Here is a 24,357-nt window from a genome sequence, read left to right on the forward strand (position 1 = left end):
GGTGAAACCCTATCTCTACTAAAAGTGCAAAAATTAGCCAAGCGTGGTGGCACACGCCTATAGTCCCAGCTGCTTGGGAGGCTGAGACACTGAAAATCGCTTGAACCCGGCAGTGAGCTAAGATAGTGCACTGCACTCTAGCCTGGGAGACAGAATGAAACTCCATCTCAAAAGCTGAGGCAGATGGATCATAAGGTTAGGAGATCAAGACCATCCTGGCCAACATGGTGAAACCCCGTCTCTACTAAAAATACAGAAATTAGCTGGGCTGGTGGCACGTGCCTGTAGTCCCAACTACTCAGGAGGCTGAGGCAGGAGAATCGCTTGAGTCTGGGAGGCAGAGGTTGCAGTGAGCCAAGATCTTGCACCACTGCACTCCAGCCTGGGCAACAGAGCGAGACTCCATCTCAAAAATATATATATATAAACCGATAAAACTCACAAAATTTGGCCCTCATAATGATTCCTCTAATCGTTTTTTCAGTGGGGAGAATGCTACTCTTCTGAGCACTGCAGAACATCCACACAGCCATTGTGATTCCTCGGACCACCAACACTGTTTTTTTTTTTTTTTTTTAATGCTAGGAGAGTTAGGGAATATTGTCTAAAGTCTGAGCTCCTCTGAGATCCAGGGTGATTATACCCAAGGTTATATAGTTAAGTGACAAAACTGAAATTTGAATTTATCTTTTGATACCTAGAATTTATAAGAAATTTAGATTGAATGCAGTTAATCTTTCAGAAATACCTACTAATGCTGATACATGAAAATTTGAGAGGGAGAAAAATAGTGGGTAATGCACTTGCTTCTTGTATTGTGACTCATCTTGAATAAATTACCCAAAGATAATGAGTTTTTCTTTTCTTTCTTTATTCTGTCTTTCTTTCTTTCTTGGAGACAGGGTCTCACTTTCATTGCCCAGGCTGGACTGCAGCATGGCTCATTCTCAGTTCACTGCAGCCTCAATTCCTGGGCTCAAACAAGCCTCCTACCTCAGCTTCCTGTGTAGCTGGGACTACAGGCATGTCCCACCATGTCCTGCTAATTTTTTTGTATTTTTAATAGAGATGGGGTTTTGTCATGTTGCCCAGGCTGGTCTCAAACCCCTGGGGCTCAAGCAGTCCGCCTGCCTGTACCTCCCAAAGTGCTGGAGTTACAGGCGTGAGCCACTGGGCCTGGCCAAGTTTCTAATTACATAAGAGAATTTAAAATCTCTGATTGGAACAGACTTGAAAGGCATCTGGTTGAATTATTTACCCAATTCATGCCTCACCAATCTCAGCTTTGACCTTTCCTTTTACTAGTTTACTTCATTATGGTGTAGCCCATTCTACTTAAGGAAAATTCTAATGACCACAAAGTTTATGTTTCTTGATTACCCAAAAATTTACTTCCTTTCACATGTGTGAATACAGCTCTAATCCCAGCAGTGTTGTCTTCTAACTGTGGTTTTTCTGGTTTTTCATGTGTTCAGAGTTCTCTGTTCTTTATCAGTTTACTCACTTCCTCTGGATGTCCTTCATTTTGCTAGTGCTTCTTTAAGTGTTATATTCTGTAGTGTTTCGTATGTACATTATCCTGTGAGAAAAATAGTTATGGCATTGCTCTGACCTGTCATTTTCAGTGCCCTCCAGAAATCTTTTTTCCATCTGCAGTAGAGGCTAGCATCTCTTTTCCACATGGTAGTTACAACAATGTACTTGATTCAACTGAATTAAATTGGGATGTAGAAAAAGTTACCTTCTCAGTTGGAAATCAAGAGACCCAAGTTCTGCTATCACAGTGTAACCAACTGGATCAGAAAGATACCTAAATTCTCTTGACTTATTTTGACTCATCTGTAAAATGTGACTGGATTAGACTGGATGCTTTTAAGAATATTTCCAGTTTTTAACAGAATGCAATATGCTCAGAAACCGCTTTGGACCCTTGCTTAAGGTTACTTCTCAATAGCCTTTTTGATTTGAGTGCATTGAGGTTTCAGAGATACTTTTGAACTATTTATTGCACCATTTAAGTTTAACTTTGGTCCTCTGGTCACAGTGTGGAATTACTTTTGAAGAGGAGACAGGGAAATCTTCCAACCTTTAATCTAAAGATAAGTCTTATCACATGGTTGAGTATGTCCAGGCAAACAAATCTGATGGGGGGTGTGGGAAGTGCTGAGCTGAATAGTTAAGCTTTGTCCACACTCTCAAATTCTTGGAAGCATATGGGAGTTTAAACATGTTCATGTTAGCAAAGTTCAGCTTTATTGCCTTAAAGATGATGCCTTGTTGGTACACTTTGTTTCCAAAGTTTAAAACTCCCATAAAGTTGCCATGACAGAAAGTCTAATGTAAGCAGATTTGAAGCCTAGTTCCAGGCCATGTGCTTAGCAAAACCTGATTAAAGACATACTAATAGAGATTGTTACTAATTATTGCCCTCACTACATTTTCTTTTTCCTTCAAAAGCAAGCATTTGCTGAAATGAATACTTTAATACAAAAGATTGTAGAATATATTTCAAAATTAGTTGCACACTTGAGCTCTGCAGTTTTGTTTTAAAATTTTATGTTAAATTCAATAGGATATATTCTAAAAAGTAAACAACTTTAGGTGTGTATTCGTCTGTCCAGTATGTCTCAAGTATGTTTTGTAAAATTTCGCTGTTCCTTTTCAAAATGTTTTATTTTTTATCTAAAAATAAATACTTTGGTTAGCTAGGGAAAAGATCCAGTAAGATAATGCCAAAATAGTTTATCAATTACGGTAAGCAATCTCTCCTGTACTAACCAAGGCTGAGTAGACATGTGTTAAGGAGGATAAACTAATAGGTAGTTTCTACTTGATTAATATTTCATTGATGCCATTAGTTAATTATACAATGAAGAAACGTTTTTGTCTTTGTTTACAAAATGAGTACATTGTTCATACTGGATTTTTTAAACATGAAAGTTGAAGACCGCCAGCGTCACTGAGATGATAGTTTAAACTAGTGCCTTATTCGTGTTATTAAAGTCCCTATCAAACACACTCAAAAAGACCTTACATAGTTTTTTTTTTTTTTTTTTTGAGACAGAGTCTCGCTCTGTTGTCCAGGCTGGAGTGCAGTGACGCAATCTTGGCTCACTGCAACCTCTGCCTCCCGAGTTCATGCCGTTCTCCTGCCTCAGCCTCCCGAGTAGCTGGGACTACAGGCACCCGCCACCACACCCGGCTAATTTTTTGTATTTTTAGTAGAGATGGGGTTTCACCATGTTAGCGAGGATGGTCTCGATCTCCTGACCTTGTGATCCGCCCACCTCTGCCTCCCGAAGTGCTGGGATTACAGGCGCGAGCCACCGTGTCCAACCCCTTACATATTTTTTAAAAGAAAACTGTTTTTTAAGTTATAGTTGTAGTAACTCTGTATTAACAGCAAGCATCTTATATGCCAGAAAAGAAGAGGCATTTGGTGTTGCTTGCTCCTTTTTGTACCAACCCAAAGATTCAGATAGAAGAAAAAAAAGATTATAGAATTATTGGAAAGGTCAAATTTCTGTTGAAAAGTAATTGGAGTGATTTAGAAGGAGAGTGGTTCAGATTCTGTTTTGTTTTGTTTTATACTCATTTTGTTCTGCTACCCTAGTTGCTAAGGTCAGTTTAGAACTCGTTCTGGACTGGCTTCAGCTTGGAGATTCTCCTGTGCATTACTAATAGCATCCTCCTAACTAGGGAGAGAAACTATTTTAGGATTTATTTATTTATGCTACAAAAGTTTGGGTGCCATTTACGTGCCAGGCACTATGCTAGCCATGGGTGGGGAGGAACATGCTACTAAACAAGTAAATAAATCATTACAAATGTGTTAAGTACGGTAAAGGGTGCTAAACAACGTGGGGTGACAGGAACTAGGGTGGTGGGAACCTGCTTGCACCTGGGTGGTCAAGGGGGGTTTTGCAAAAAGGCACATAGGAAGCTGCCAGTCAAATTTCAGAGCAGTTTTTGTGCTTTTCAGTAAAAACTCTGAGGTATGCATCACTTCTACATTACAAATTCCCCTCTGTGAAAGAGCTTTACTAGTAATAAATAAAATTAGAAATAAAGTGTTATAATTGAACTGTTTATTCATTAATCTAACATGAATTCATAGTGACAAGTGTATTTTAAAAGATAATGCCCCTTCTCTTTATTTTTTTAATTTTTAGTTTTTTAGAGACGGTGTGTCTCTGTGTTGCTCAATCTGGTCTTGAACTCCTGTCCTGAAGAAATCCTCCTGCCTCCGCCTCCCGAGTAGCTGGTATTACAGGTGCAAGTCACCATGTCTGGCTGCTTCTCTACAGTCTCATTATCTGAACTTTCTTTCCTAACTAGACCTTAAACTTTGTTTTTGTAGTGGGGGGAAATGTCTAGTTGTGTTCTGGGGACAGAGAGAGCTGAAAGCTAATGAGAACACATTCTCCCTTTTCTGCCTCACCTCATTTACCAAACCCTGTGTCCTGCCCTAAACTGCTTGATGAGGTGATGAGGAGAAAATGTTCTGCTGGATTTCTTTTTGTTTTCTTTAGCTGCATTCATGATTGTATTGTTTGAAAAATAACATTATAATGAATTTTTATGTTTGAAGGAGGGGGAAGTTGAATTGATGAAAGTATTGATACTTGTTAACAGTATTTTTGAACAGCTAAAGATGTGAAAACTTTAATCCAGTTTGGGGAGGCTGGGAGTTGGTACTGGGGAAATGGTTTGGCTGTGTCCCCACCCAAATCTCATCTTGAATTGTAGTTCCCATTATCCCCACGTGCTGTGGGAGGGACCAGGTGGAGATAATTGAATCATGGGGGGGCAGTTTCGCCCATCCTGTTCTCATCTCAGATAGTGAGTGAGTTGTTACAAGATGTTATGGTTTTATAAGGGGCTTCCCCCTTCGCTGAGCACTTATTCTTCTCTCTCCTGCTGCCATGTGAAGGAGGACATGTTTGCTTCCCCTTTTGCAATGATCTAAGTTTCTGAGACCTCCCCATGCTGAACTGTGAATCTATTAAACCTCTTTTCTTTGTAAATTACCCAGTCTTGGGTATGTTTTTATTAACAGCAAACTAGAACAAACTAATAGAGTAAATTGGTACCAGAAGTGGGGAAAGAAGTGCAGAGTGTGGGATGGAGAGGTTACTTGGCCTGTGACAAAACCTAGAGTAGGATGTTAGAGCAGGTGAACTGTCCCCACATATTGATCATTAGAGAAATGCAAACCAAAACCACAATGAGATAACACTTAACTCCCATTACGACGGCTAAAGTTTTTTGGAAAAGATAACAAATGTTGGCCAGAATGTGGAGAAATTGGAATCCTCATACATTGCTGTTGGGATTGAAAAATGATGTAACCACTTTGGAAAATAGGCTGGCAGTTCCTCAGAACATTAACTATAACATTCCCATATGATCGAGCAATTCCATTCCTCGGTACAGAGGCTAAAGAATTGGGAACATATGTCTACACAAAAACCTGTATCCGGGTTTACAGCGGTATTATTTTATAATAAATAGCCAGAAAGTGAAAATAACCCAAATGCCCATTAGTTGATGAATGGACTAACAAAATGTGGTATATTCATGTAATGGAATATTATTTGGCAATTAAAGGGAATGCAGTGCTTGATACATACTAAAACATGGCTAAACCTTGAAAACATTATAAATGAGACTAGCGAGGCCCAAAAGGCCATATATTGCTTAATTCCATTTTTAGAAATGTCCAGAATGGGAAAATTCATAGAGGCAGAAGTAGATTAGTAGTTGCCAGGGACTGCAGGGAAGGGCAGTAGGTAGTGAACTGCTAATGGATATAGGGTTTTTTGGTTTGTTTTTGTTTTTGTGACTTTTTTTTTGAAGTGATGAAAATGTTCTGAAATTAGTGGCAATGGGTGTACAATTCTGTGAATATGTAAGGACTACCAGACAGTACATGTAACAAGGGTGAATTATCTCAGTAAAGAGAAAAAATTATTTCTAGGCATGATGTCATTTAGGTATATAGCTTAGTTGGGAAATACCTTTTGTATATTGATCATAAAAAGATGTATTCAGTCATTAGGTTAGGTCTCCCATCTTTTCCTTTTTTTGTAAAAGACAGCTTTTCAGTGTGAATTAAGTAAGCAATATTTTACTGAAAAACTACATTTTATGTTTAAGTAGATTATGTTTTAAGTATTTACGTTTAAGTAGATTATGCCACTTTATAGCAACTCTCTGTAGATGATTCAGTTCCTTTAGGTCATGCAGTAAACGCTGAGAGCCAGGAATAGGTGTTTTGTGTTTTGTTTTTATTGCTTTAAGACCCACAGATGGCCTATTGGTTTGTGTTTTTAGAAGAACCTTAATTTCTTTTAACAAGTCTACTGTTTTGTAGTTTTGAGTATACTCGTAGGTATGAGGAAAACCCAAATTTTGTTTCTAAATGTTTTGAACAAATTAATATAGCTGTGCTAATACGGAAATATGCAGTGTCTGAGATTTGAAAAAAATACTAGACAAAAGCTTTTGTTGTGGGAGATTTGATATAATGTTTTAATAGTTTAAGAATTGTTTCTTATTTTAAATGTATACCCAATAAGATTACTAGAATTAAATTTATTATTCGAAAGTTTATGACTAACAAATCTGTAGTACATTGTTACAATCCACGTTTAGAGGTTACAAATCATGTAAATCTAAAAATTGTTTGAAGTTTGGAAATTCACATGTTTAGAATGAAACTTGGGAGAAAAAACCTATGGTGATGACCCCTTTCATTTATTTTTGAGAAAGTAGTCCCTTATTTTTCAGTAATTGCTCAGTCATTGGTTTTCTACCATAAAGCTGTCAGGGCTGATTTGTTAAGCAAAACTTGAAAACAGTTACTATTCGTAGTGCAAGAAGCACAGACTATAAATTTTAAAACATAGCATATTACAATTTTTAAAATTCTGACATTTTGTGGAGTTTTTGTTTTGTTTTTACCTTTTAGAAATTTTTTTAAAACTGGAAACTTTGGGATTTCAATAGTTGATAGCCAGAGGAAGAAGTTGGTAATGCTATTCTTTTCTTTTCTTGCTGCCCTGCCCCCTTTCCCCAGGAAACAAAGCCGGTTTTGTTTCTTGCCTGCTTGTGAGGTCTCTGCTGCACCCCATGTGGGTGCACCGCTCTGTGCTTTGTTGAAAGGCTTAAGATACTCAGAAGGTAAAGAACAGGATGCTTCTGGAGAGGAATAAATCCCAGCTTCAGTAGATAAACAAGGTTGTTTGAATTGGTCATTTAAGTGAGTTCTTTATATGGAAACCTTGTAGTGCTGCTGGTATCCATAGGTAACAACATTTAGGTAAACACAGCCAAAAGTGCTGACAATAGTCATCAGAGTATTTCTCTTACATAATTTTGTGCAAGTTTCTGTTTAATTCTGTGGACTGGTTCTTCCTTCATCTTTTGATATCCTATTTTTCCTGTTCCATGGTTTTGAATAGTCAGATAAGCTTAGATTTGAAAAAGACCTTACCAACCAATTCAGTTTGCCATCAGCATTGGCTATTGTCATTAATGATTACTGCTTATGGTATCTAATTCTGGGAAACTGGTGAGAAGCAAAGGCTATTTACCACTTTATCTTTGTGCAATTTTATTACTATTCAGTTTTTTTTTTTTTTAACCAAGAATGTATGTTATTTCATAAATAATGTTATGTTACGTAATGAAAATATAGTGTGGAAAGCTCAAAAGCTTATCCAAATGTTTCTTAATAGATGAAGTATTTAACAATGTTTAGCTCTAGAATCTGCTTTGAAATCAATAGTTTTATAATTCCAACACTCCTCAGCTTACTGATGGGCTATTTTATAGCAGGTTTTTGGGGTTTTGCTTTTTTATTGCTTGGAACCAAAAACATTTTTCCCCAGTAGTTGTTTGCCTTGGGCCTCAATTTATGATATATTCATTGTATGTGATGAATCTCACTTCAGTTGCCCAATTCATATTTAACTCATGCTATAAAACCTGGCACAGCACACTTTTAAAATGTATCTGTGTGGAAATATGTTGAGTGTTATATTGAAACACCAAGAAGATGTTTCACCAAAAGAGAAGGATCCCCTTATGCCCTTAGCTCAATCTCCACTACCCATCTTTTTTCTATTTAGACCTTGTAGGAAAGATAAACATGCATGTCTTTGTGAATCATAGGAATATTTGGAAACAGTAAATGGTTTGATAAAATAGGAGGGAGAAAGAGAATGTATGTATATGTCTATGCGTGTTTGTGGAGGAGGAGGAGAGAGGTATAGGAATCATCAAAATATGGAATTAGTCTGTAGGAGTCAGAGTCTTGAAAGAAGTTCTGGAGAAGAGAGGAGACTAAGGTTTATGGAGCACCCACTATTCCAGGTGTGTGATAGAATAATCAGTCCTCATAATAACTCAAATGGAGATGTCAGTATCCTTGGTACAGATGAGGAAACCGAGGATTAAGTGAATTACTGAATTAGTATGCCCAACTCTAATCCAAGTTCATTTGACTCTAAAGGCTATGTTTTTTTATATATGCTATGATACCTGTCAATTATGTAAATATGTTGGTAACAGAAAAGAGCAATTTTATTAAATGAGGTTGTTGATGCCTGGCAAATCTTAGGTCCCAAAAATTGTTGGCTTTTTTCCTATCCATTGCCCTGTAAAATACTAAACTAACTTATAAGGATGAAATTTTTAGCCATTTACTTTCTTATAAAGCCATTTCCTAAGTCTTCCTGAGTTAATAAGTATGATTTTTTTTCCATATGCGATTAATAAGGCTTTGAACAAGCTGGAGCCATATGTCGTGTTTTGACATCCTTTCTCTCTTCCAGACAAAATATTAAAACAAGATAACCAAAAAGACACAACCAGAGTATGAATAAAAAAAAATATATAGGGCAGAAAATAAAACCACATAAAGCATTGTGGGTAGTGCTAGAGGCCTGCCAGGTTTAGGGGCCATTTGGCTCCTGAGAAGAACTGTTAATAAAAGTGTTAATAAGGAAGAGGACACACAAAACAGGTCAATGGGAAAAGTCAGGCGTGCAGCTGACCTGGCCCTGGCCTAGGACAAACATTTACAAGGATTGATCACATGTCAAGTCACAGAGTCACAAATTGTCTAGAATCAATATTATATAGCCTATGTTTTTTAAACCTCAATGCAATTACATTTAAACTCATAGTAAAAAAGTTAGTTTCAAAAAACATGTCTTGCCCTACCAGCTATTAAACATATTACTAAGGTTGTACTCTTGTATATATTGTACATACTAAATAATGTATATGTTTATATACATATATATAACTTACATGTTTATATAGTATAAACATAAAGGCAGTACTGTGGTACTAGTATAAGACTAGTTAGATTAATAAAAAGTCTGGAAATAACAAAATGTCAAAATGTAGTCTATGATAAAGAAGATGAGTGGAAAGATACACTGTAACACAAGTGGTGTTGGGACTAATGGTTAGCCATATGGAAGAAGATGAAATTAGATCCATTCCCGCCATACACCAGAATAAATTGCAGTGGATCAGATTGAGTTGCCACGTAAATGAGAACTTTAGTTTTTTAATTAAAATGGGTGAATTTCTCTTTAGTTTGAAAGTGAGAAAACATAATTCAGATTTTTAAAAAGATTGATAAATTTGACTAAATAAGCTTTTTTTTTTTTTTTTTATTGTAAGACAGAGTCTTGCACTTGTCGCCCAGGCTGGAGTGCAGTGGTGCGCTCTCAGCACACTGCAACCTCCGCCTCCCTGGTTCAAGTGATTATCCTGCCTCAGCCTCCGGAGTAGCTGGGATTATAGGTGTCTGCCACCATGCCCAGCTAATTTTTATATTTTTAGTAGAGATAGGGTTTCACCATTTTGGCCAGGCTGATCTGAACTTCTGACCTCTAGTAATCCGTCTGCCTCAGCCTCCCAGAGGGCTGGGATTACAGGCGTGAGCCACCACGCCGGGCTAAGACCAAGTTCTTAGGAAAAACAAGAAAAAAAGGTGATAAACTGAGGAAAATTGTTTGTGACTTACATCACAGATACAGATTTCTTACCCTTCGTGTGTAGATTGTATAATAAGACATAGCAAAAATAAAAATCATACTGAGATACTACTCATCTTTCAGATTGGCAGAAACCCAAAATTGGCAAGGCTTTGGGGGCAGAAAAAGCACTCTCTTACATTACTAGTGAGGATACATCAAAGTACAACTCCTGGGGTGGGGCGGTGGTGCAAATTTGGCGATATCTAGCAAAATTATTTATGCTTTTAACATTCACCTAAGCAATCTCCCATATAGAAATCTACCCAAAGATATAGTAGCAGAAATACAAAATTATGTATGAGTATATTCTGTACAGTACTCTTTACTGATAATGAAAACCTAATAGGAAATTGGTTGAATAGAATATTAACCAGCTATGTCAATAGGAAAATCTCTATATACTGCTTTAGAGTTATCTCAGGTTGTATTGTTAGAAAGACAAAAGCAAAGTGGAAGGAAGTATCCATAGTATGCTACCATATATCAAAGAAGAAGGGATGTGTATGTGTTTGCTTACATTTTTGAGAGTAGAGTAAAGGAAACACTAATACAGTTTATCTGTTACCTATTGGAGGTAGGAGGAAGTGGGTGGGAAATAAAGCCCATCTCTGAAATTCAAAAGCAGAATGTCACAAGTACACCTGTATTTCAGGTAGTTGGCTAATTATAGAAGAATAATTTCAGGTGACTTTAAAGCACAGTGATTTTACTTTATGTATTTAATGGAATATCTTAAGGAGATAAAATTGCAAAGAAATCTGAAACTTCAATCATTTTAGTGATCATAATATGTTGTTTTTAGATGATTGTATATATATATAGAGGACAATACATATTAATGTTGTTAGAACCCAATTTTTCAGCATGAGAAAAAATAGTTGTTATAAAATCAAAGTGAAAACCATGCATCCTAAATCTGAATTGGAAATATGCATTTTCTGAAGGAGAGTACCACCTAGAAATAGTTACAAAAAAGCAACAAAATAATAATAGGTACTCCCTAGTACCCAGATTAATGTCTCTTAAATACCATTTCCCAGTCAGAGAAATCAGGGCTGCTTCAAAAAAGGCTGACTAAAATTTGGGGCAGGGAATATACTAGATGACCTTGGAACATCTTTTTATGCCTAAAAGCAAACAAGGAAGTAGACCAAGCCCATTGTAGCCATAGCAAAAAGATCCAGCTTGAAGGGCTTACCTTGGTCAAATATGGCACACTTTGGGCATTGATCAGAATAACTGTGCTGGATTAAAACCCATCATAAACGTATTTTAAATAAATCTGTGATTTCATAATGATTGCATTCCCTTTGCTCTAGGTAGCAGAGTATCAGAATGATTTTTTTTTTTTTTGAAACAGAGTCTCACTTTTTCGCCCATGCTGGAGTGCAGTGGCATGGTCTTGGCTCACTGCAACCTCTGCCTCCCAGGTTCACACCATTCTCCTGCCTCAGCAACCTGAGTAGCTGGTACTACAGTCACCCGCCACCAGGCCAGGCTAATTTTTTTTCTTTTTCTTTCTTTCTTTTTTTTTTTTTTTTTTTTTTTTTTTTTTTTTTTTAGTAGAAACGGGGTTTCACCATGTTAGCCAGGATGGTCATGATCTCCTGACCTCGTGATCCGCCTGTCTCGGCCTCCCAAAGTGCTGGGATTACAGGCATGAGCCACCGCGCCCGGCCGATGTTTTTTTTTTTAAAACCCTTATTGGCTACCTTTGGGAGGACTCTGGGACCAACTCATCATCCTGAAAATATGCACAAAAAGGGAATGAATCAAACATTTATTCTGTACCTTACCTGTACAAATTATGTTTCAGGGTAACGAAATGCTTAATATGGAAAAATTCTTATTTATAGAACTTCAAATAATACATGGGAAGGAATGATACCATCATTTTGTAACCTCTAATGAAATAATGGGTTTAGGTTTTAAAAAATCAGTGGTTGCTAAAAAACCATTGGGTGAAAATAACCTAAAGTGGATATAATAGGTTTGGCATGTCTGCACCACTGATCCATCCTTATCATGAAGACAGTCATCTTGTGCCTTCTGTCCTCATGTAGTGCCACCAGTGAAGTATTCTTGCCAAAAATTGTGATCAGGCCTCTATATTCGAACTTGTTTACAGAAATCAAGAAATGGAAAAGCATGCTACATAGTACTATGGGGATGCAGTCAGCAAAGTCCAGGCTGTAGAAAAGTCTATGAGGCAAATGACACAGTTTCTTTGACAAATAAATGACAGAAAAAACAAAGGGGGAACCTGTGTATTAAAACAGTGGTGGCCGGGCGCGGTGGCTCACGCCTGTAATCCCAGCACTTTGGGAGGCCGAGGCGGGCGGATCACAAGGTCAGGAGATCGAGACCACGGTGAAACCCCGTCTCTACTAAAAATACAAAAAAAAATTAGCCGGGCGCGGTTGTGGGCGCCTGTAGTCCCAGCTACTCGGGAGGCTGAGGCAGGAGAATGGCGTGAACCTGGGAGGCGGAGCTTGCAGTGAGCCGAGATCACGCCACTGCACTCCAGCCTGGGCGACAGAGCGAGACTCCGTCTCAAAAAAAAAAAATAAAATAAAAAAAATAAAAAATAAAACAGTGGTCCTCAGAGTGCTGGCATGAATCAAAAGTCACTGGGAGGGCTTGTCAAAACACAGATTGCTGGCTTCATCCCATAGTTTCTCATTCATTAGCCCTGGGTCAGGGCCCATGAATTTGCATTTCTAAAACGTTGCTAGGTGCTCTTCCTCCTGATGATCCAGAAACCGCAGAACCATGTTATTAAAGAAGTCTTGGATTATGAATCAAATACAATGTATGGATCTTGTTTGGATTCTGTTTTGAACAAGCCAATTGTAAAAATAATAATAATTCCCTTGATAATAGGGAAGTGTAGGCATGGGATGGACTTTTGATAATTTTAAGGAATTGGTAAATTTTGATAGTGTAATCATGGTATTGTAATTATATTTTTCTTTTTTTAAAGAAGGCCCCATCTTTTTAGAAATATATGTTGAAATTATGGGTAAAATGCTATATTGTTCACTTGAACATAATTGGCGCTGAAAAGTAGTTGAGGATAGAGGTAAAAAAAGATTGGCCAGATTTTGACAATTGGGAAGAACGCGAGTGATGAGTATACAAGGATTCATTATCTGTATTAATTTTTCTACTTTTCTGTGTTTATGGAAATTACCTTCAAAATGTAAAATATATGTTTGGAAACACAAAAATATATTCCTAAATAGCTCATAACTTAAATGTAAGTCACCATAGAAATTACACGTTTTTGGAATAGAACAGTCATGAATTATACTATTTCAAAACATGTGGGATGCAGGTAAAGCAGGACTTAAGGGTAAATTAATTGACTTAAGTCTTCCAAAAAAAGATTGAAATGAATTAAGTTCAACTTAAAAGTTAGAAAATGAAATACAGAAAAGCTGGAGGGAAAAAAATAAGAGCAGAAAAAAGGGAACTAAGTGAATAATGCAGTCATCTTAACTAGCTGAGAAGATTGGATTGAACCAAGGCATTATTCTGAGAGAGACTGGTCTGTAATTTTCCTCTCTGTAATATCCTTGGTTCTGTCTCAGTACTATGCTAGCCTGATAGAAGAATTGGGCAGTCCTGAGCCAGGTATGGTGCTTGCCTGCAGTCTCAGCTACTTGAGAGACAGACAGTAGGATTGTTTGAAGCCAGGTGTTTGAGACCAGCCCGGGCAACATAGTAAGACAGAAAAGGAAAAAAAAAAAAAAGTGTGGTAATCTAAAGAGAAATTAATAGTAGGACTTCTCTATTGTCTTAAATAGTTTCTGGCTCAGTATTTTTTCAGCACGCACTTCGTACCAGATGCTGTGCTAGGTATTGAGGACACATAGATGACTAGGATATGGCCCATACTCTGGCACTCAGTCTGAGGGAGCATATAAATTTGTAAACAAAAAATTAGAATCAGGCAGGAAACGTCAGTAGACAATATGGAAACGTTCCCAGGCAATTCCTTGAGAGAAGAAAATTTTTAATGTATAGGATGGACTCAGCTTTGTGAGGTTTTTCCTCAAGTAGTCTCCAAGAAGAAATGGCATTTACCAAGCAGGCAGTCTGTTATAATGGGACACATTAAAAATCACGAGGAGTTTGCTGTGTGACTGGGAGACCATTAAGTTATAAGAGCTGTCAGTGTATGTTATTTAGGATTTTTGTAGCAAGGTTTATATGAGAGATTGGCCTGTAATTTTCCTTTCTTTTAATATCCTTGTATGGTATCAAGGTTATGCTGGCCTTATAAGTGTTGGAAAATATTCCATCCTTGTTATGCTCTGGAAGAGATTGTGTAAGATTGGTGTTATTTCTTCCTTGAATGACTACAAAGCCATTGGGACCTGGGGTTTTCTTTAGTCAATGTGTACTAAACATTTAGTAGAAAGAGTGACCCAAAATTTCAACTTAAGTCGAATATGTATCTGAAAAGGTTTATTATTTTTACTAACATTTTCACATAAAACTTCCCTCTGCCCACTGGGGTTAATCCACAGTTTGATCAGTGTTGTATCAGTGACAGAAATTCACCAGTATGAAAACCCAGTCCATTTCTGACCACCAAATAGTGTATTACAGCTTCAAAAAAAAAATTTTTTTTTTTGCTATCTAGGCTTTGTGCTGTGTGTGCCATGGTGTCAAATGAGACAAATCTGTGTCATCCAAATACTTGTGAACTCAACTTGATATGAGCAAGCATCATATCATTTTAATCTACTTGCTTTATTGGGATGTGTATGTGGATATATTAAGGGCTGATTATTTTCATGGGCTTTGCTGCTTGGAATGCTTTGTCTTAGTTTTTGTGGATGAATTTTTAATTACATTTTTATATTTCATAAGAAGTAATGAATTTACATCATTCACACTTCAGAAGTTATAAATAAGGTTCTCCAGCTTTGTCCTTTAGTCAGCTAGTTTCTCATCTCTGGAACCAAAAGATGTTAGTTGCTTCTTAGCTATTCATCAATTTTTATATTCTCTGAATATGCAATATATATTCACTCCCACTCCCTCCCCTCTTTTTTTAACACTTTACCTTGCTTTTAATTTAGTAAGTCCTTAGAAACTATTCCTTATCATCATTGCCTGTTAAAACTACCTCTTGTTTCTTTTCTCTTATGACTTCCTTGTATCTTGTGACAACAGTAATAATAATGTAGTCATTGTAATATTGATGGATTTTTAGGTTATTTCCAGTCTTCTTGCCCAGAAAAGCTACATTGAATATCCCAAATTGCTTTTGAATAATTAAATTATCATTTTCTCTTCCTTCGCTAGTTTTTTAGGACAGATTTTTTTTTTTCTTTTCATTTCAGCCATGAACCAGAGAATCAGTCAGAGTGCTCCAGTGAAACAACCACCACCCCTGGCTCCCCAGAGCCCACAGGGAGGCGTCATGGGTGGCAGCAGCTCCAACCAGCAGCAACAGATGCGACTGCAGCAGCTCCAGATGGAGAAGGAGAGACTGCGGCTGAAACAACAAGAACTGCTTCGGCAGGTGAGGCCACAGGTTAGAAACCAGCCTTCCACTTTTTGGGGTTTGTTTTCTTAAAGTTGGGCAGATTGCATTTTAACATTTATTAGTTACAGAGGAATGTTGTCTTTGTAAAACTGAGCGACACAGAAGCATTCTATCCAGCCCTGTCCTTGTCTTAGTTTCGTGACTGTGAATGGCCTTTGATCAGGTTTCAAGGGATGTGACTTGGAAACCTGTATCGTGAAGAGCTGTTTTGGTCATGGTCATTGCAATTGAGCAAGAAGTGAAGGAAGCAAGGATGCTTTCTCTAACCTACATAGAATTATGGATTGCTGTTTTTCTGAGGATTTCACTAAAGGGGAAATTCTAGAACATCACTTGGGAGAAAATATCCTTTATTAATAACTTATGTGGTGGGATACACCAATATGACATTTCTCAAATGAAATATACTTCAGTATTACCGAATCTAAGAATTTTCATTTAAAACAAAATAAATATTACCTTTGGCCAGGTGCGGTGGCTCACGCCTGTAATCCCAGCACTTTGGGAGGCCAGAGTGGGCAGATCACTTGAGGCCAGGAGTTCAAGGCCAGCCTGGACAACTTAGCGAAACCCCATCTCTACTAAAAATATAAAAATTAGCCAAGTGTGGTGGCGCACACCTGTAATCCCAGCTACTCGGGAGGTTGAGGCACAAGAATCACTTGAGCCTCAGAGGCAGAGGTTCAGTGAGCCAAGATTATGCCACTGCGCTCGAGCCTGGGTGACAGAGCGTGACTCTGTCTCAAAAATAAAAAAGTTATCTTCAAGTTTAGAAGATGCCAGTGTGCTTTAAAATGACCTGCTTATGGATGTTTTTTTATGTTGGGAAAAGTAGGACATAGCAGTAGAGAGCTTGAAGCCCTTTAATCACCATTTCTATCAGCTTTCTTCTAGAAGGTACTGTTGGTCTTTATGTTCCTCATATATATAATTAATGTCAACATTAATTTTTACTTATTTCAGAGTGGTTAAATCTAAGTTCAGATATTGGGGATAAGGTCTTTTGTTAAGTAGTGTAGATATTTTTTAAATTTCTATATAAAATTTTTTTGAATAGATAATAGAAACAAGGTATAATAGTGATAAATGTACAAAAGGTGAAAGTAGACTCAAAATAAGAGCTTTTCCCTGTTTTTCTGGTTCTCTCCTATGGGGCCTGAATAACTATGAGTTTCTTAGGTTTTTTGTTCATTTTTCCAGAGATACTCTGTTTACATACATAAAATACATGTATCTATGCTGTTTTTTCCCCACCTAAATCACAGCATGCTAAGTATAAACATTTAAAAATCATCATACTTGGTCAGGCATGGTGGCTCATGGTGGCCCATGCCTCTAATCCCAGCACTTTGGGAGACTGAGGCAGGAGGCTTCCTTGAGCCCAGGAGTTTGAAACCAGCCTGGGCAACATGGTGTAAGACCCTGTCTCTAAAAAAAAAAAAAAAAAAAAAAAAAACACAACTCTACATTTCCGTTACCAGGAAGTAGGCACTTAAAGGTCTGTTTTTTTTTTGTTTTTTTTTTGTTTTTTTAGGGCTATATTTTAAAAGTATCTCTTGAGTGTCAGTAAAAATATATGAACTCAGTACTACCTGAACTCTGATTTGGGGTTTGAGGAACTGGTATTTAAGGAGTTAAATTAAGCCATGGCTTCTGAGACAGGCTCACTTTTAAACTGTGCTTTGTCGGTAATCTGTCCATCTAGTGTGATTGGCATCAAAGGTAAACCCTGATAGAAGGAGTAAGACAGTATGTGCCAACATATGATGTCAGGAACTTGTTGGGGCTCAGAAAATGATGCTACAAAATATGATTCTTTGACAGACTAAACTAAGGAAGCAGCCTCAAGTTCTCTCCCAAAGCACAGGATGAGGCTGTTCTTTGAAGTTCCTTTATCTACCTAGAAACCAGACCCCCCAAAAAGGAATACAATTGCCGTTGATCCCCTCCCCAAAATTTCATTAACCAGAGAAGACTGAAACTTGTATGACAGAGGAAAAGACTAAAAATTAAATATCACACCTAGAAAGCTCAGAGGAACTTTGCCCAGACTATTGTCTGTTCTCAGATCCCATTCAGTTTCCAAAGAGAATTATTTACTAACCATTGTCTGAGCACTGGGCCCATTCATTCTTCCTACGAATCATTTACTGCCCTTCAAAATGGCCTCATTTCCCTCATGTTCCCTTCCCCTGTGAAGAAAGGTATTATATAGTATTTGGAACTTAGTTATTGGGTAATCATTCTCTTGCAATTTCCCCCATACTTGGGTACTTTAAATAAATTTGTATGCCCTTTTCTCCAATTAATTTGTCTATTAGTTCATTTTCAGCGAACCTTTAGAGGGCAGAGGGGAAGTTTTCCTTTTGGCCCCTATAAAGTGATCTTGAAAGAAATGTTTCTTTATCTGACATAAAAAAGATGGAGAAAGGAAGCATTATTGTACCTCTGACTTTCTAACAAATTACCATAAAGAAGATGTTTCACCTGCTATTGTTAGAACACGGTAGAACCATCAAAAATATAATTATGTGGCTAATAGAAAAAAATAAAGCAATTTAAAAATGTTTTATGTAACCTATTTTCATTGTTTTTCATTTTGTTGTTACCGAGTAGTAGTTGTTCTGAGTAAATACAGGTCTCAATTTCACTATGAATAAAAACTGTCAAAATCAAAAAACTAAAAAACAGTTCTTTAATTACTAATGTTAAAATCATACTGTTTTTAAGATAATTTGTAAAGTCTAGAAATGGGGCCATTCGCCATTTTGTTTTATGCCATAGATCATCCTGGGGTTTTTTGGTGGGCAAACGCTGCTCTTTGTAAAACTCTACTTTCAAAGAATTTCCCTAAATCTTAATTCTCAATCTTACTCTGGGTGATGGGTCCTGGACAGAATAGCTTCACTTCCTTTAAAGGTAACTTCTTTGTTTCATCTTTACTACCTACTGTCTCATCTTTTCTTATGTTGAAGTTGACAGACCTGCTCTATTCTCATACTAATATTTTTTGGATTTTTTTTTTAAGTAATCACAATGAATTCAGTGTATCTTAAGTCTTTTGGCTTCCTGTGAACTTCTTCCATTGATAGTTTATCTTACCACTGAAACATCAAATATATTGTATCTGCTTTATCTAATAATACTCAGAAGCAAAGAACCTTCGTGACCAATATCAAATTTTTTTTAGTTCTGACACCTAAAGTCTTGCTGTCCTATCCTCAATGCTGTTAAAAACTTCTGAGGTTCCAGTTTTGTTATATGGTGACTCCATTGGCTCCTGTCTTCCTCAGTCTGCTTCTTCTTGGGTAGCTTGGGAATTCTGTGCTATGGTGATATGTCTGGATACAATTTGTAAGTCAGCCTACACAGCCAGACCATGTGGCTTAAAGTAATTTTTATCCATCTTATTTTTTACTCTTAGGCAATGCGGAATATCAATCCCAGCACAGCAAATTCTCCAAAATGTCAGGTAGGCTCTTATCTGATGTTTTAGCACTGGAAAAAAAAAAAAGATATTAAATTAGGAAAGATAAACTTACATTCCAGGGTCCTATCCTTATTGGACATTAGCCCAGAGTATAACTTTGAGCCATCTTTGATACTGAGGTTAACGTCGCCCTTCCAAGAAAGTCTACACAGTCTGCTCCCTCCCTGCTCCTCCTAGGGAGTTTCTGTTTGTTCTGATTCCGTGGAGGTCTTTTTTATTCTATATTTAAATGTATTGTGTCTCAGTCGTACATCCTATCAGCTTCTAGGTATGTCTCATTTTTATTTGAATAGCTTAAATAGTGTGTGTAATGATTTAAAGGAATTAATAAATTGAACAGTAACAAAAGCAGTACTTACTTGGGTAGGCTAGTTTAGGAAATTTTAGTCATGATACTATGTGGAAGAGAAAAATTCTTTCTAGTGGACATTCTAAAGGAAAAACATCAAAATTATCAGGAGTGGGTCTGCCTGGATAGTGTTTCAGGTTTTCTTGTTGGCTTTTATCAGCATTCTCTGATGGACCCCAGGGAACCCTGGTTGTGAAGGCATCTTATTTAGAAGGAAAGATTGTGGCCATTTTTTCTTCTAACACAGGCACTTGTCTGACTTGTGGGAAGAATCTCATTCTTAAAACCAAAAAGATTTTAGGTGTTTGGGGTCTGCAAGATTAGAAGAAATTTGGAGCCAGAGGATCATTCTACTTCTCTTGGGGCAAAAGCAACCATAAAATGCCTCACATTCTATGAAGCTTATTCTGCACTAGGCTAAATAAGTACATTGTTTTAGAATCTGCTGTAGAAGTAGGAGTTGGCAAAATTCTGCTCATTTTGGATACTGTTAAGTTGTCCATTGGAGCACCATGATGATAAAAGTCAGATACAGTCTTCATAGAGACCAGTTAATTTTGTGAGAAGGAAAATCTCTATTCTTCTTTATCTGTCTCATAAATGCCTCCATTCATCAAAAGACCAAGCAAGGGATAACTCATAATAACCCATCTTCACCAAAGTCAAGCATAGACATTCTTATGATGAGGGGGCACTAATATCCCATTTGACTGTGAAGTGCAGCATAGCATTGGGTCTTTATAACATGAAGCCATTTTTTTCTTTGCCATTTCTCTGAAGTGGTTTTTTTTTTGTTTTGTTTTGTTTTGTTTTTGTTTTGTTTTGTCTTTTTGTTTCATTTTTGAGACAGAGTCTCGCTCTGTCGTCCAGGCTGGAGTGCAGTGGCGTAATCTCGGTTCACTGCAATCTCCACCTCCTGGGTTCATGCCATTCTCCTGCCTCAGCTTCCCGAGTAGCTGGGACTACAGGCGGCCGCCACCACACCCAGCTAATTTTTTTTGTATTTTTTAGTAGAGACGGGGTTTCACCATGTAAGCCAGGATGGTCTCAATCTCCTGACCTCGTGATCCGCCTGCCTCAGCCTCCCAAAGTGCTGGGATTACAGGCGTGAGCCACCACACCAGGCCTGAAGTGTTTCTGAAAGAAGACTTTTATTCATGATAAATGAAATAGAAACTAATATAGGAGCAGAAATTAACTCAAAGGAGATTTGGATTCAGGTAAAAAGTCCTCCATGCCATAAAAATGTTGAACTTGTTTCCTTTTTTCCCAAGGTCTTATACCCTGAATCTGGTAAATAGTCAAGTTCTTCTTGATCTTTGTTTCATACTTGAATAGAAAAGTAAATCCTTACTGTTATTAAAATTATTAGGAATTCTTAGATTTTTTTAAATAGTAAAGCTTTAGAAAAGATGAGCCTTATTAGTAGTAAAGTTTCTAAGATGTGAAGATTAGTGGTAATTACTTAGATTTGCCCAGACCACAGCAAAAAACTTGAAAGAGGTTTTTTAAAATCTTTGCATATGCTGGAGATTAAAATACTGGTTTGTTATATATGCTTTAGTTGTCAATGTATAATATTTACCTGACATAATTGTGGAAAATTAACAGTTAAATGTATGAAAATCAAGTATAGGGTTATATTTGAAATAGCTCAGATCAAGAAATCTGGAGGTATTTGTATGAGGAAAGCATGTGTATATTTTTCTCATCCTATTATTTTCTAAATAACCATAAGGTAGTTGTCAGGAAATAGATCACAAAGAAGAGTCGTATCTTTTTCTTTCTTCTTCTTCCTTTTTTTTTTTTTTTTTTTTTTTTTTTTTTTTGAGACGGAGCCTTGCTCTGTTGCCCAGGCTTGAGTTCAGTGGCGTGATCTTGGCTCACTGCAACCTCCGCCCCCCAGGTTCAAGCGATTCTCCTGCCTCACCCTCCTGAGTAGCTGTGATTACAGGCACCTGCCACCACGCCCGGCTAATATTTTGTATTTTTAGTAGAGACAAGGTTTCACCATGTTATCCAGGGTGGTCCCCATCTGTTGACCTCGTGATCCGCCTGCCTCGGCCTCCCAAAGTGCTGGGATTACAGGCGTGAACCACCATGTCTGCCCAGAAGAGTCATATCTTAAGTGAAGATGGCTTTAAATAGTGTTTCTCAGAATAGTCAAGAAAGCTAGAAAGGATATTTCAGTCCCAAAGAACAGAGGGTATAAAGACATCATTCAATATCTGAATACCAGGCACTGTTGTTCAAAGTTACTGGTTTTTTAAGTTATACTTTTTTAATAGATATTAATGCAGCTGAGTTAGCAAGCAATAGTGAGAGCAGTGTCATTTTCTAATGACACATCATATACCTCATATGCTGTGGGATGTGGAAAGCCACCAAACTTCAAAATGCTTATGAAGTACTAGAAAAGCTGTCTTTAAGTACTTCCAGCAGGATTAACAAATCACGTGGCTGTTGTAGGGTGCTGTGCTCGTGTACACTAACATCAGTATGAGTGAGGTTAATGGAAAATTCCAAGATCCATGGGCTTAGTGATACTGAAATGTAAAATTTTGAAAAAACTTTAAAGGCATTTATATATCTTCTTAGTTAAATATGGAAATTGTCACCTTAATTTATTACACTGTGTTGGCAGAATTTTAGAAAAATTCATCCTTACAGAGCTTAACTTTTTATTTTTATTTTTATTTTGAGACGGAGTTTTGCCCTTGTTGCCCAGTTGGAGTGCAGTGGCGTGGGTGATCTTTGCTCACCGCAACCTCTGCCTCCCGGGTTCAAGTGATTCTCCTGCCTCAGCCTCCCAAGTAGCTGGGATTACAGGCATTCACCACCATGCCCGGCTAATTTTGTATTTTTGATGGAGATGGGGTTTCTCCATGTTGGTCAGGCTGGTCTCGAACTCCCAACCTCAGGTGATCTGCCCGCCTTGACCTCCCAAAGTGCTGGGATTATAGGCATGAGCCACCGTGCCCGGCCAAAGAACTTAACATTTTAATTTCATTTTGATTACTTAAGATTTTTATGTTTCAAAAGCAATTTCCATTCTCAGAAGAAACTTTTTGAAACTGTAAACATCTTTGCTTTGTGAGATTGAGCAGTTAATGCTATTTTCTAGTCATATCTCTGTCACACATCAGTGCTCACTTGTAAATTGGAGAGACCTTTTGAGCGAGTGGGTTTAGGAATGCACTCTAGCTTCTGTTTCAAGGTCTTTTGAGAGAAGCACTTTGAGGAAAGATAGTCCCCCTTGAGTGCGAACCCTTCTACCTTCTCTTGTGCTTAAGAATATGGTTCTTGGACTGGGGGCGGTGGCTCACGCCTGTAATCCCAGCACTTTGGGAGGCTGAAGCAGGTGGATCACCTGAAGTCAGGAGTTTGAGACCAGCCTGGTCAACATGGTGAAACCCTGTCTCTACTAAAAATACAAAAATTAGCTGGGTGTTGTGGCAGGTGCCTGCAATCCCAGCTGCTCAGGAGGCTGAGGCAGGAGAATCACCTGAACCCGGGAGGCAGAGGTTGCAATGAGTCCAGATCGTGGCATTGCACTCTGGCCTGGGCGAAAAGAGCAAAACTCCATCTTAAAAAAAAAAAAAAGAGAGAGAGACTTTGGTTCTTGGTATCTGGGGTTCCCTAGTACCTATGAGATCAAGTTTAAACTCTGCAACTGGCTCATGGTCTGTGGTCAGTAGCCTTCTCACTCACTGGTTCCAGTTAAGCCAGTAACTCTTCCATTAGCTAGGTGCACTCTGCTACCTTGTTGCTGTTACTCTGCTCACAAGCTTTTCTCCATAGTAAGAACCTTGCTTATACCCTTTCTTACCAGTAAAGATTCTTCATTTCTCTTTTTTTTTCCTTTTTTTTTTTCTTTTTTATTATACTTTAAGTTCTAGGGTACATGTGCACAACATGCAGGTTTGTTACAGATGTATACATGTGCCATGTTGGTGTGCTGCACCCATTAACTCGTCATTTACATTAGGTATATCTCCTAATGCTATATCTCCCTCCCACCTCCCCCCTCCCCTCTTCATTTCTCTTTTAAGGCTTTGGGTGAGATTCATTCCCAAGTGCCCTTATGAGAATTCTTGAGGCAGGGCACAGTGGCTCACGCCTGTAATCCCAGCACTTTGAGAGGCTGAGGCAGGCAAATCACCTGAGGTCAGAAGTTCGAGACCAGCCTGGCCAATATGGTGAAACTCTGTCTCTACTAAAAATAGAAAAATTAGCTGGGCTTGGTGGCATGCACCTATAGTCCCAGCTACTCAGGAGGCTGAGGTGGGAGGATGGCCTGAGTCTGGGAAGTTCAGTGAGCTGAGATTGTGCCACTGCACTCCATCCAGCCTGGGTGACAGAGTGAGAGTGCCTCAAAAAAAGAAAATTAGAGAATTCTTGAAACTACTCAGAAATAAGGACAATACTGCTGTATAAAGACATCTTAACTCGGTAGCCAGTGTAATTCCAATTTAGGTGGTCAAAAGTGTGATATGGGATTACTTTTGTTTCTGGGCAAGTAATTGCTTCAGTCTGTATAGAAATTACAGTGTAAATATTTTGCAACTATTGAATAATGTGTAATTGCCTTTCCTTATGGGTGGTAATGAATAAACACCAGGGTCAGTCACTGGTTTAATGAATGATAAAGCCCACAGTATTGCTGTTGAGGATATTGTACTACACCATTACCTCTCAGTACTGAAGAGGTTCAGATGTTCACAGTTGTAGTTAATGAGAACAAAATAATACCATTGTTCTGACCTTTATGAAAATAATTGCCAACAACCATTTTTTTTCCTGAATTTAGTAAAAGTAAAATATTTGGCATTTTTCCTTTCAAACTGTCTTTCATGTTAGCTTTTCAAAATCCTGTTAATACTTTTTCTAACAT

At 37.8% G+C, this 24,357-nt stretch overlaps 1 protein-coding gene across 13 annotated transcripts in view; it reads left to right on the forward strand.

Annotated features, from left to right (window-relative positions):
• The window catches only part of YAP1 (Yes1 associated transcriptional regulator), a 125,638-nt gene that overhangs the window by 82,593 nt on the left and 18,688 nt on the right, over positions 1-24,357 (forward strand). For 4 of the 13 annotated variants that reach the window (XM_015115544.3, XM_002799773.3, XM_015115550.3 and 1 more), the window contains 2 exons: positions 15,419-15,600; positions 19,049-19,096. In XM_015115544.3, coding sequence (XP_014971030.1) covers positions 15,419-15,600; positions 19,049-19,096 — 230 coding nt within the window. Of the gene's footprint in view, positions 1-15,418; positions 15,613-19,048; positions 19,097-24,357 lie in introns of all 13 variants that reach the window. The other 9 variants (XM_015115542.3, XM_015115543.3, XM_015115549.3 and 6 more) reach the window with 3 other exon arrangements.

The sequence above is a fragment of the Macaca mulatta genome, chromosome 14 (assembly GCF_049350105.2).
Source record: "Macaca mulatta isolate MMU2019108-1 chromosome 14, T2T-MMU8v2.0, whole genome shotgun sequence".
Classification (NCBI taxonomy): Eukaryota; Metazoa; Chordata; class Mammalia; order Primates; family Cercopithecidae; genus Macaca; species Macaca mulatta.